The sequence below is a fragment of the Callospermophilus lateralis genome, chromosome 12 (assembly GCF_048772815.1).
Source record: "Callospermophilus lateralis isolate mCalLat2 chromosome 12, mCalLat2.hap1, whole genome shotgun sequence".
Classification (NCBI taxonomy): Eukaryota; Metazoa; Chordata; class Mammalia; order Rodentia; family Sciuridae; genus Callospermophilus; species Callospermophilus lateralis.
Genome location: NC_135316.1, coordinates 110688414 through 110702418, shown reverse-complemented (window position 1 = coordinate 110702418; position 14005 = coordinate 110688414). Strand labels below are relative to the sequence as shown.

At 44.6% G+C, this 14005-nt stretch overlaps 1 protein-coding gene across 1 annotated transcript in view; it reads left to right on the top strand.

The window, feature by feature from the left end:
* Tubgcp3 (tubulin gamma complex component 3) overlaps positions 1 to 14005 on the top strand; it is a 72141-nt gene that overhangs the window by 35959 nt on the left and 22177 nt on the right. Inside the window, exons 12-16 of the mRNA XM_076872040.2 lie at positions 4032 to 4142; positions 4473 to 4581; positions 7331 to 7520; positions 9528 to 9663; positions 10332 to 10400. Coding sequence (XP_076728155.1) covers positions 4032 to 4142; positions 4473 to 4581; positions 7331 to 7520; positions 9528 to 9663; positions 10332 to 10400 — 615 coding nt within the window. The remainder of the gene's footprint in view (positions 1 to 4031; positions 4143 to 4472; positions 4582 to 7330; positions 7521 to 9527; positions 9664 to 10331; positions 10401 to 14005) is intronic.

Below are 14005 nucleotides of genomic sequence, written 5' to 3'. Positions count from 1 at the left end.
CTCTCTCACAGGGTTAATTATGTTCTGAAGGGCCCCGTCTTTGTGTTCATACTGGCTGTTTGCCGGTAGAGTGACTGCGTGTTCCTTTGCCCCCAGAGGAAGCAATGCGTTCATGACTTCTGAAGATGACCGGATTGTCTGAGCTTTTTATAGCTGAAATTAAATTTTCTTATTGTTCACGCTGATAAAAATCCGGTTGCACTCCAGCTACTAGGATGAATTAGTGTGTTGTCCATAAAAGCTAGCTCTTCTGTTCAGGTGAAGAGCAGAGAAATACAATTTATGCAATTAATCTAATCTGTTGAATGGCAGGCTACAGAGCATGCACAGCACAGTGATTGGGTAACCCTGGAGATTATTCATGGTGGATTTTTAAATTTCCAGTGGAGATAATTTAAGTATATGTTAAGGTGATGATAGTCCACATTAGAGAACTGTTTATTTCTCAAAGCAGTTATGAGTTGTGTTTTAAATTAGAAAGGTAATGTAAATCAAAAAGTCTAAAATGGAAAGGTCCACGAATGCTTAATCGTTCAAGTTGTGCTAAAGATAGGAAGTCTTAGCTGACTCAGTGGGGTGGCCCTGCTCTGCAGTCAGGGAAGCCTTGGTCTCGTCCTGCACCTGCGTGCAGAGGGCTGGCTGTGTGCGGCCGTCGCCATCACACCTCTCCTACCAGGACCTTGGCATTGCTGGAGTTCTATCCCCTGGGTCTTCTCCCTTGGTGTTCCTGCCAGAGACAAAAAAGCCTTTGACCTAATTGCCTTGAGAAAATGATGTTATTAAAAAAAATACTGGAAAATGTGTTCAGTATTGGATGGAATTACTTCTTTAATTAAACAGTATTTTTTCCTGATTTAAAAATATTCTCAATTTTAAAAATCTGGGTTATATAAATAGAGATACAATAGATTATATAAATAGGTAAATGGAGGTAGTTAAAAATTCATTAGTAATCTCATGTACAAATATGTAGGAATATGCCATTTTTACTGTGTATTTGTGTACCATATCACAATTCATGTTTTATAACTTGTTATTTTTTCCTTGTAGTAAATAATGTTATTTTATGCCAGTAAATATTATTTTTTCATACCATGGCTGCTTAGAATGATCTCTGAAATTCCTGAACAGTATACCAAACGGTATTGTGACAGGTACATTTTTTCCCTGGGACAAAGGTCTGTACTTTTCCTTAGATTCTTGGAAGGTCAGTGATAGATAGTTAAGAACAAACTGTTTTAAATCACTACATGATAGCTTTTTGTAATTCCTTTATGTTTTGCTTTCAGTTGTGTTTAGACATTTAGTGCCATACTGAACAGTGATATACCCTGACCAAGAATACTTTTTTAAAGTAATATAAGGATAATATTTTATTCAGAATTCATTTTTCTATTTTCATAGATGAAACTGGCTTATAATGTTAAGTTTTGATACTCTTTGTAAGGTGTGCTAGCGTCAGGCTAATGTCATGAAGTAAACTCAGGCATTCTGTATATTTTCTGTGGTCTCGAACATTTTCAGAGCATAAGAATGGTGGTTTTTAGCCAGGTGTGGTGGCACATGCCTGTAATCCCAGCAGCTTGAGAGGCTGAGACAGGAGGGTCATGAGTTCAAAGCCAGCCTCAGTGACCTAGCACAAGGCCCTAACCAATCCAGCGAGACCCTGTCCTGTCCCTAAATAAAATATATCAAAAGGACTTGGATGTGGCCCAGTGCCTCTGGGTTTAATCCCTGGTACCAAAAAAAAAAAAGAAAAGCCACCTTTTTTTTTTTTTTTTTTTTTAAAGTTAAGCAGGCCCTGGACCTTGCTCACAGCATCTTAACATTTCCAATTTCTTCTAATGAAATTGGGTCTCCTCTCTTGGTTTATTTTTGGTCCTTGCATTTTGTTAGAAGATCATTGCTCTATAATTGCTGATATTCCTTGGATCCATTTTGTGCCTGTGGACTCACTGTCCAGTCGGGGGTGTCATTCACAGGGCACTTTGGGATGGGTAGGCACTTGTGTGTTTCTGCCTGTGTGGGTTTCTGGTCTGACACCATGCAGCTGCTGTGTGTGGTTCAGCTGGTGCTGGGACTAAGTCCTCTGGGTCCTGTGCACACCACCACGGGTGCTGAGGTCGTGGTCCTGACTTCCCTCTTAGAGCAGAGTGGGCTCGAGGGGAGGCAGCACAATCTAGGTCCCAGGAGGAACCGAGGTGAGCCCAGAGGCCCTTCTGTGCCAGGAGGCCAGCAGGACTCCTAGAGCCCATCCAGCGTTAAGGACCAGGGTGTGGTCCTGGAGGCTCCATGTTCCCAAGCATGGAACACCAGTGGGAATAACAACCCTGTGGGTTCAAACTCTAGGGGCACTGGATACTGCTTTCCCTTGATAATACTAAGCAAACTGCCCCCACCCCCCATGGCCGGTCAAAGAATCTTCAGGTGCCCCTCACGTCTCTTGCTATAGCCACACGGCGTCCTTTCTTATCTGTTGATGCAGTTCTGATAATGCTTCCCCGTGCAGTAGGTCCAGCAGTAAAGAATCATGGCACGCAGAAGGAAGCAGATCCCTGCAACCTCTTGTCAGTTCAGAGTCCAAGGTTGAACATGGCACAAAGACTGAAGTCACATGGTGGAGAATATTCCTATGATCTGGAAGTGGGAAGATCTCAGGGAGACAGGAAGCCTGGAAGCTCTAGAGAAGGCAGGTGTTTAGGTCACAGGAAAATAGAATACAAATGTAACCAGTTTCAAACAGTTAACTTAGGAAAACTAGATTTGCAGGGTGTGGTAGCACGTGCCTGTAATTCCAGCAGCTCGGGAGGCTGAGGCAGGAGTTCAAAGCCAGCCTCAGCAAAGTAAGGTGCTAAGCGACTCAGGGAGATCCTGTCTCTAAATAAAATACAAAATAGGGATGCGATGGGGCTCAGTGGTAGAGGTGGTTGAGTGCCCTGGAGTTTAATCCCTGGTACAAAAAAGAGAAAAGAAGAACTAAGTTTGTGTCATGTAGTAATTTACAGCAGAATGTTATTGATAAGGGAAGGTAAAACCAGTAGAAAGGTGGGTTAAGGACACAAAAAGACAGTTCTAAGGAGGAAAAAAAGCAAGTAACGAAATTATGAAAATATGTTAAACTTCATTTGCTGTCAAATAACAGGACAATAATAATGTCACCTAAAGCACACAGGATGCAGAATGTTGGGCATGCTATTGGTAGGAGGGGCAGTAGACGGCTACTGGGAAAGGAAGTCTGGTACTGTCCATGAGAATTAGGCTACTTCGACTCAGCACTTCTGCTTTTAGAAAACATGTTTATAGAAACCAAGGCACAGGTGCTGGGCATGTGGCTGAAGGTGGAAGTATTCTCACTGTGGTGGTAGCTAAGCTGGACGTGATAGCAGTGCTTGGAGTTCTTCCTGATGTCAGCCCTCTGGGAGGCTGGAATGGGTGGGTGGGGGCGGGGAAAGTGGGCTGTGACTTAAATGGGAGGGAGAGGAGATCTTGGTCCTTTCCCAGTGCCACCTGGCTGGCTGCTGATGGCCACTGCACGTGTGCTCATGTGTGTAGGAGGGCCTGCCCGCAGGTGATGGTGTGAACTCCGGTGCTCTTATGAGCAGAGCATGTGGGTTCAGAAACCTGTGCCCCACAGTGCAGCCCTGTGAAGTGGAGATGGTAAGCTGGTTCTGGCTGAGCAGAACAGAAGTTGGTGCTATTGCCAGGTAGTAGAGCTTCTGCAGAGAGGGAAGCTGGTTCCCAGCTGCAGGCAGGGGCCTCCTGGATACTCAAAGTGAGGTTCCTGATTCTCCAAGAAGTAGTCTAACTTGTTTTTTTAATGCTCTTATTTGGGAAACATGTAATTCAAGTTGGATTTTTGTCTAAAATTCTTTATAAAACTAATTTTATTGGGTAAATGGGTAAGATTCTCTGTTATCTGGAGAATTTGCCTATAGAATAATTTTCTAGAATAACTTATTATTTGATGCTGCTTTTAGTTCAGTTTTTGCAATAATATCACTTTTTGATACTCATTGAACCTTTGCTTTCAGTTTTTTGTAGCATCAGATCCAACAGTTAAAACAGACCGACTGTGGCATGACAAATATACTTTGAGGAAATCGATGATTCCTTCATTTATGACAATGGATCAATCTAGGAAGGTGGGGAAGAAGAAATTTTTGTGACTTTGATGTTTTATTGCAATATATACTTGGATTATGTAACAAAACTAGTTTTCAGTTAAGTAAAATTTTTTTTGCATTTTAGGATTGTTAGTATTCTTAGAAGTATATGTTAATTGAATGCGTCACTATGTCAATGTGAGTGTTAATGTATTGGCTTTGAGTTCCTAGAATTTACTTGATAGTAGATCTGATGTTCTTGTTATGTAGTTTTTGATCAATCACCAATTTGTAACTTGTGACTATTTGTAGTATTTGATGATAATTTAAATTTCATTTAAAGGTAATCATAGGATATTTTCCTTTTAGGTCCTTTTGATAGGAAAATCAATAAATTTCTTGCACCAAGTTTGTCATGATCAGACTCCTACCACAAAGATGATAGCTGTGACCAAGTCTGCAGAGCCACCGCAGGATGGTATGAGTATGTTGGTGGTGATGATTGGTGGTGGTGGTGGTGGTGGTGGTGGTGATGGCATTGATGTGATGTGGGGATGGGGGTAATGATGATGGTGGTAATAGGGGTAAAGGTGATGTATTGATGGTGGGGATGATGATGTGGTGGTGGTGTGAGGACAGGGATGATGATGGTGGGTGTGGTGGTAATGGGGATGGTAGCGTTGGTGAAGGTACTGATGAGAATGATGGTGGTGAAGATGGTGGTGATGAGGGTGATAATGATGATGGTGACGGTGGAGGTGGTGGTGGTGATGATGTGGTGATGGTGGTGACAGTGAGGGTGGTGGTGATCATGTGGTGATGGTGGTGGTTATTTATTGCTTAAGATGTTCTTTGTTCCATAGGATTTAGAGATTATGTGGATGACTAACATACTGTTGAACACAGTTTAGATATATATATGTGTGAGTGTGTGCACGTGTGTGTGTATGATATCTGTATGAATGTTAATTCCTTTTTTACACAGAGTTAAATAGTAGGTATTGGACTAGGGTGTGGCTTTTTTATTCTGCTTAGTAATCTGTGTTATTCTTTCCCTAATGGTAAAGTGATAGGTGCCAAAATAAGAAAACAGGGTGAAATGTGACTGATGGTAGCCATGCTTTGGGACTCAGATGCCAGTTCAGAAACCAGCAGGGATTTGGCGGTGTGTTGTACTCACAGTGCTGTGCTAAATGTGTCCCTCCATTTCAAGTGTGACGATTTCCCCTCATTCGTCTGCCATTCCTCACTTCCATTTTACCCACTCGCTGCCTGCCCAGCTTTAATAGTTTCATGATATTGTGTGTGTGCCTAACTTGTTTTTATAGCTTTCCTGTCCTGGCTGTATCTGCTGTTCCTATCATCATCTCAGATGGCTCACAGAGTTTCCTTTGTATTGACAATGGGATACCAAACCCTAGGAGAAGATGGGGCTGGCTGTGGAAGTTTGGGAAGCACCTGCCTTGTGTTACGACAGCCAAGGGCAAGGCTGATGCCCTGGCCAGAGCGCCGAGGGGGTCGGGTGGGGCAAATGTCAGGCCCTCAGAGCTGGGTGTCTCACCCACGTGCATTTGCACACAGTTTTGTGGTCCCTCAGGTTAACTCCTGGATAGAGAGGTGCCATTCAGTGCAGATTTTGGGAAATGCCTATGTTTAAAAGGTAGAAGAAAGAAGAGCCAGGATAGCAATTGTGTTGGAGCTGTGGCCTTTCCATAGTGCCTAGAGGACCACCTGCAGAAGGGGCATGGGTAGCCCCTGGGAGGGACAGCGTCTCCACAGGCCTGGTTTAGCTGCCTCCGATGCTGCTGTCACTGTGTGCTGCTGCTGTAAGGCCACTGCAGCTGTTGCTGCCCCTGCTGCTCCTCTGCTGCCGCTGCCATTCTGCACTGTGGTTGTGGCTGTGCTGCTTTTTCACGGTGGCCTGGATTCCTGCTGCCCCCTTCAGACTGTGTCATAGCTAGTGTCTGTGGAAAGCCAGATTCTGCTGCTCAGTTTATAGCATAGTGGAAAGATAAGGCACAAGTCCCCAGAGACTGCCAACAGTACACATGTGGGATATGTCAAATTCATATTCACCTGTGAAAAAATTTCCAGATTATCCAAGTGCCACTAAAGAATAAAGAGAAATTTGAGAAGCTGGACCACAGGAGTGCTGGGACTTGAGGAGCCTGGGTCTCAGTTTTCTGACAGGCGCCCTGAGGGAAGATTGGTTAGTGTTCTGTGGTTTGTACTAGAATGAGAAATGCTTATGAGTCAAATAGCATGTGGTGAAGGCCTCCTGGGCTACAGAGTCTGCCCTTTTAAAACTGCATAGATGAACAGAAGCATCGCCTCTGCCCTTAGCATGAGGACCGTGGGAGCTGGTGGCCTGCTCCTGTGCCTGTGGGCCCAGCAGACCTCACTCTGCCGTCATCCGTGGCCCTCTTCACTGGGTCCTCGTTTCCTACTCCAGTGGGTCACTGGAGTGAGCAGTACCAGACTCACCCACGGGTGTGGGGAAGCACAGAGAATCGTGGAGTCTTCTGATACTTTAACTCAGCAGTGGAAGGAGACTGAAACTGGGAATGAAAGGCTTCGCCTCTCTTATTCCTGCTTGACCTTGAACATGTACTTCATCTTTTCTCAGGCTTAGGTTGTTGCTTAGCTTTGGGGTGGTTTTCTAGCCCGAGGGTACTGTGGTTTCTTAATGAAACTGAATGTTCACACTGGAGCTGCAGGATGTAATTAGCCTCATAAAAGCCCTGTGGTGTGTCTGTGGTCTCCACATTCTGTGTCCTTTGGAAGTACTTTCTCCCTGTTAGGAGCTAGGCTCTGTGGGCTACAGTCTGGTCCTCTCCCTGGGAAGTCTCCAGTGGGTTCCTGTGGCACTGTGATGTGGCTGCATGACGGTGATGCCCCGCTCTCCAGAGCTGCATGACACACACATATTCACACGGGGTTCTGCTCCAGGACCACTTATTTTCTGGGTGACTATAGAGCTTTAGTCAGACTTCACATGGCAGTGTGGAAAGTGACCTCTGGAATTAGGAGCAGTGCCATGTCAGCTCCTATTGTTGGTCCTGCAGTTGAGGTCGGCGAGTGCCCTCAGCTGTCTGGGTGCTGGTTTGCTTTCTTTGACTGCAACTCTATGGTGGGGTCAGCACTGCCTTCCGCACATTTGTGCCTCTGCTGTACTGTTCCGATACATATCACACGTGTATATGTGCTTCTCCCTTTGTCCTCTACAGCTGCAGATTTATTCACAGATTTAGAAAATGCATTTCAAGGGAAGATCGATGCTGCTTATTTCGAGACCAGCAAATATCTACTGGATGTTCTCAACAAAAAGTACAGCTTGCTGGACCACATGCAGGCAATGAGGCGGTACTTGCTTCTTGGTCAAGGAGACTTTATAAGGCACTTAATGGATTTGCTAAAGTAAGAAGTAAACTGCTTCAAGTGTTCTAAGTAGGCAGTACTTGCAGTGTGAAAGAGTCTGATACTTCTGGTGTGGAAGAATCAGTGGTATCAGAGGGAAAGCTTGAATTGTTACGGGGCACACATCTGTCAGAATCTACACAGATAAAATGGTGTCATTTTGGGGTTGGGGATGTGGCTCAAGCGGTAGTGCGCTCACCTGGCATGCGTGCGGCCCGGGTTCCATCCTCAGCACCACATACAAACAAAGATGTTTTGTCCACCGATAACTAAAAAATAAATATTAAAAAATTCTCTCTCTCTCTCTCTCTCATCCTCATCTCTCTCCTCTCTCTCTCATCTCTCTCTCTCTCAAAAAAAAAGAAATTAAATTATTAAAAAAAAAAATGGTGTCATTTCATGGGCCAGGGTCCTTTGGGTTTACTCTGGTGATCTGTAGGCCATCAGCCTGTGCGACGTGCTGTTCCTAAGAATCTGTGTTATTACGAGCACCGTGGCTGTGTCAGCATCCTGAGTGTGAGCAGTCAGGCAGAATCATAGTTAACTCTGGCTTCAGTGTGAAATTAACCTGAAAATGTATAATTTACACTGAACTTTGTATTCGTATTTTCAGCTATCATTGTTTTGTGTGAAGAGCAAAACCTTCCATTTTGCTCCTTTGGCCCTCCTTCGCCATCCCTCTGGAGTCCCATGCTGGTCCTCTACTCCCTCCCTAGAGACAGAGACGTCTGTTCCTAAGAGGACACAGACCCCAGGGGTGCAGTCCAGCACTCTTGGGCAGCGCTGGCCATGCAAGCGCTGAGGGTCGTCACAGCATAAGCCCAGTGGTTTTCACTCAGGCGTTTGTGAGAATATTTGGGGGCAGGGTGTGGAGTTCTCTTTAGGACATTTTAAAAAAAGATGAATGTCCCCCTTAGGACACAAAACAATAAGTTACTTTTAAATCCTAGCTGTCCCCATCAGATCTGCGGTGGTCTTGGGCCATGGTTGAACTTTATTTATTGTTTATTTAAGGGGGTACATCAAAGGCAGGGATAAGGTTTCAAGGGCGGAGTCTTGTGGTCAGCAGATTGATTGACATCTTGGCATGTGACACCCATTTGAGGTGCAGTGTGGGATCTTTGGCAGAGCTTGAGGCGGGAAGTTCACTCGCATTAGGTGGTCACTCCTTGTTGGGGTGCCACCGGGAGTTCTCAATGCCAGACTGATTCTTTCGAGAGGCTATTATGCACAGCAGTCCACACACAGCCACAGGTGGCTTGTGATTCTTGTCTGCCCTTGAAACCTTATACCTGTCTTTGATTTGCCCCCTTAAATAAACCACCAGAGTCATTTTGTCTTTTGTCTAGTTCCAAAACCCATGTGGACTAGCTCTATCAGGGACTTCACTTTCTGTAAATATATTTCTGAGTATCTGTGCTTGTTATTTACCGATTATTTGGAAATTTAAGTTTTAGGGTGGCTTGGATTATCCTAGGCAGGGGTCCTTCTCAGAGCTTGGCTTTAGGTGTCTGGTGTCTATGGGGAGTGGCCAGGTGATGCCCAGTGTTTGCCCATGTTTCTCAGGCACCCCAAGGCCTGGTATTCAGCAGCTGGCAGTACTGTTGCTGATGGCGGGTGTTTCTGAGCCCCTTGGAATTGCGGCATCCCCGTTTCTAGTAGGCTTGACTTCCGGAAGCCCTCTCCTGCCCTTGAGTGTCTGTAGGAAAGGAGCCATCTGTGCTACTCACAAGCCAGTCCTAAGTTTGAAAACTTTGCTGACATTTAAGCACTTTCAATTTAAGCCAAATGAAAATTGATATTCTGGGAATTTTAAATAAATGTTTTAGTCTTTAAAATAGTTGGCAAATCCTTTTTGCAATTTATGTCTTATAGCTCTTGTTACCATATTGTATTGGTCCCATTTATCTTTTCACTTTTTACAATTAGAATTTTACTTGTAAGGTACTTAGGGGTTCCTTCAAAGTCCAAGTAACATTTTCTTTAATTTTTACACAACATATTAAGACCGGAACTTGTCCGTCCAGCAACAACTTTGTATCAACATAACTTGACTGGAATCCTTGAAACTGCTGTGAGAGCCACCAATGCACAGTTTGACAGTCCTGAGATCCTCAGAAGGCTGGACGTGAGGCTGCTGGAGGTGAGCAGCGTGAGTGTGCCGTGCGTCTTCGTGGGTGTGTCCACGTTGGTGAAGGCCCGGCTCCTCTAGGCTCTCTAGGAAACAGCGCCGCCTGTTTCTTGGGGCCTTGACTCCACTTTAGCCTTGATACTGGTGATTACAGGCAAGTCACCTCCCCTGCAAGCCATGCCATCTCGGGAGGGGTGATTCACAGGGCTGGTGGGCCCAGAACAGATGGCACATCATGGACACTTGGTGGTGGTGACTGTTCTGCAGCAGGTTGGCTTTCAGCATAGGTGGGAGGAAGTGGCTCTGGCTGGGGCCTGGGTATAAACACAAGTGCGTGTTCGCTGAATGTTGATGAGAATCATGATAAGACTCCATTGGTTTTCTTAAAGTACAGACCTTTTGAGATGTGGAACCTGTCATGGGCCCATGGGCTTTGAACGTACCCTTAGTGTTCATTCCTAACCACCTGTAGAGCAGCTGTGGCATGCCTTGCCCTCACCTCACTGTTGAGTGATGCCACCCGCTCCGTGCTCTCGTGCAGCCAGACACCAGAGCCTTGTTACAGAGGGGGCCGGTCAGTGCTGTCTCTTGAAGCCTGGGCAGTTCTGCAGCAGGTGCCCTGAGTCTTTCAGTTGTCTGAAAATAACAGATGATAAACCAATGTCTGTTTCTGCTGATAGGTCTCTCCGGGTGACACGGGCTGGGACGTCTTCAGCCTGGATTACCACGTTGATGGACCCATTGCAACTGTGAGTTCATTCTGTGTGCTTGTCTAACAGTCAGCCTGTTTTGAATGCTAAACATTTTATTGTTTAAAATTGGCTTTTTTCTCCGTGAACATGATCCAAGTGATTGTGACGTGTAGGATATGTGCCCATTGAATGAATGAATACTTAGGCCAAAATTGTGTGTTAAATGTGTGTTAATGAGTGCTGAAATGCTGTATTATTTTAAGATTCCTTAAAAATATCATCCGTTCTATCATAGCTTTCAGCAAGTACTTAATAAATGGATTGTTCATTTTGTTCCATTATTCTTAGATTGTAGCAACTAATTTAGAATAATTTGAAAGGAACTATAAAGTATATTTTAGGGGAATTGTATTTTTACTACTTAGATAAAGTTTGATATGGAGTATTCATTTAAACTGATGAGAAAATAGCTGTGCTATTGTTCATAGTGCTTTTACCACATGTGAAGCGCCCTTTCTTTTTAGTTATCCGATCGTAAATGGTTGGCCAGGAGAGTCGTCATCTTAGTTTCTGCAATTAAAATGCCTCTTTCTGGTGCTCATTTTTCTTTATTCAGGCTTGAATAAATCCTCCTTGACCATGATATCTCTTTAAACTTAGTTCAGTCATTTTTATAGCTGAAATATTGAAGAAGGACATTGCATTTCTTTTATTTATTGGGACAAATATTTTGCTGAGAAGTAACAGAGTTAGACTCTAAGCCTTCTGTAGTAGTTCCTGTAGAGCCGGACTCTATGGCTTGTCCCCTCCTCTCCTGGGGTAAATCACACTGCCCGTGAGGATAATGTCTCTGAAGCTGCACCAGACTGGGCAGACTTGGCACCAACCACTTGTGTGTTGCTGGCTGTGAGCTGGGACTCCTGGCACAGGTGCCTTACTTCTGCCTCGCCTGTCTGTCCTTCACCAGAGGAAGCTGCCTTGGCTTGAACACCCTTAAGTTCACTTTTTTGTCATGTGCAGTTAGGTTTTTTCCTTTGACTTACATCCTAAACAGGGTTAGATAGTTAAAATGTACAACACGCTTGATATTTTAACACTCTAAGTGAGAGACTGTCATAGTATCTGCTTTGCGGGCTCATGTACGTTTCCTGCCATTTTCATAGCCTACAACAGGCTCCACAGTGGGGCGGGGGTGGGATTCCATGGTAGAGTGCTTTGTCCAACCCACATGAGGGACAGGATACCCTAGGAAGGGAAATCGCATTTGCACAAGCTCCAAGTGCCTTCGCAAATAGGCAACCTGAACCCAGTTTAGATAAGTGATGCCTTAGTTGTTTTGTAACATTGCACATCTTCCATGGAGTGTGCTGTGCACTCACACATGTGATGGCATGTTGTTGAAATCAGAGGTTTTCGAGCTCTAGTAGAAGGACAGAAGAAAAGCACGTTATGCCATAGTGTCATTTTAAAAACTGCATCTAGGACATTCCTGTGACAAGTGTTGATTCGTAGGCTAGCCAGTGGTGGCAGCAGTCTGGACTGCCTGATGCAGAAAGGGGAAGGGAGGGTCCTGTCGGTGGCAGCCCTGCCAGGGACCCAGTATGCGGGTGCTCTCCCGCACGTCTGGCCTTTGCCATGTGGTTAGCATATTTTCAGCTAAATCGCCATGACTGTAGCCACATTGGACTGTTGTAAGTATTCAACTGTTATTAGAAATTGAAAAAATGTTTATCAGAGTAAATTGTATGCAGTTATGTTATATATAAAGGTTACTAGGAGACTTATATTAAAAATGGTCTTTACAGTCAAGATTTTGAAGAGAATGGTTTTCTGTTAAACTTACATATTATTCTATTTATTTTCTGTTCTCAATTCAAGTTGGCATTTTTATACAGAATTTAATTATAGGTATATCTTCTAATAATTATGAAATTATATCTAATAATAGCAATTTGTTTCATACTGATTCCATGATATAAAATATCAATGAAATTTTTGGATAGATTTTATTTGGGAAATTAATTTGAAATTAATTTATGAAATTCAAGATTCAAGTTACTTTCCCCCTAAATTAGCCAAATATAGTTCACTAAACATGTAATAAAGTACTCTGGCTCCCCTTATTTTGAATGAATCCTAAGCTCTTTGTGTGACATTGGGTTTTATTTCATCTGGCAACTTAGAGTGCTGAGGCCGTCTGACTGCCCCGTGGCTGAGGGGACTGAGGGTTGGTGGTGAGGCAGGGGCAGTGCAAGGCCTGGTTCCACTTCAGTGCTGCCTTCTGCGCGGCGCGGCAGAAACCTGCGATTTCTGTCACCTTCTCAAGTTTCAGAGCTTTTTTAGTATTTCTCTGAAATCGATTCTGTAAGAGGAGGTGAACTGAAAGGCAGTGTGACAGTAGAACTAGAGTGTTGTGGTGCTTTCTTCATGTGAATTCAGTGCAATGTGAGCACCTTTTTTTTAGTTAATATCCCAAAGGAGTGGTGATTAAATTGCATTTAAAAAATGCAGTTTAAAATGTGTTAAAGGAATGATATGTTGTGCTTCATTTGTGTACGGTGTGTCCAGATGCATTCTATTGTCATGTATAATTAATTAGAACAAATTAAAAAAGCCCTAAAAAGTGTTAAAGGGCCCTTGCCCTATAGTATGTATTTGTATGGTGAAGAATCCTTCATTTACCACAATACTTAATCCAGTCACCTTAATTTCTGTAATTGCAAGACAGATGGTCTGGTTTTGGAGTACCTTCAGTGCAAGTTTAGTCACCTCTGCTCCAGCGCTTGGTCCTCCATCAGTGTGGGCTCCTGCCAGGTACTGGCACAAAGATGCATACGGGAGAATAAATAGGTAGTCCTTAGTCACATACTAAAACTAAGGACATCCAGCAGTAATGTTCTAGGTGTCTGAGGAAGAGGGACATGGGCGCCTGGGGGAACGACGTGTACCTTTGTCCTGGAGGATGGGTAGAGCTTGGGCAGGTGAGATGGGTAGAATAGGCCCACATACGTCACATTTAGATAAAGAGGAGGTGGACAAGGCCAGGTCCAGGGGTGCAGAAGCTCCCTTCAGAGCGAAGGCTGGCCTTGTCCCAGTGGCAGAAGTGGCCTGCCGAGCTGGCCATGTCCAAGTGTCTGTGGTGCGGGGTGGACACTGAGGCAGGCCACACTTCCTCTGCCCTTCCTCTGATGGAGGTGGACACGTGCTCCACTGCAGCACTCATGTTTGTGTCAGAAATATGTGGCTGTGGTCTGCAGAAGATCCTGTGCCACAAGTGCATAGCTCATCCTTGATCTAAGAAGTGACTTGTGGGCCGAGTCCCTGAGGGAAGGCCTTGTTTGGTCCCCACCAGGCGCTGGTGATGTAAATTCAGTGCTTGGGAAGCCACGTTTGTGGGCATCAAGTGGGGTATTCAAGTGATGAGTAGATCCATGAAGATGGCTGAGGGGCCCTTCAGAGTGGGGATTCCGCTAGGCCTCCCTTCCACCTTGGAGCTGCTGTTAGGTCCCTGCAGGAGCTGGGAGTCATAGCTAAGTGTCCACACGTAGTCTGGGCCTGGCCTGGGTCAAGGTTCTGATGATCCACTTTCTAGCCATGTCACCTTGAGCCCCAGTTTTCCCTGCTGCAGGGTGGGTCTAAAAACACCTGCCTTCTGCTGTTGG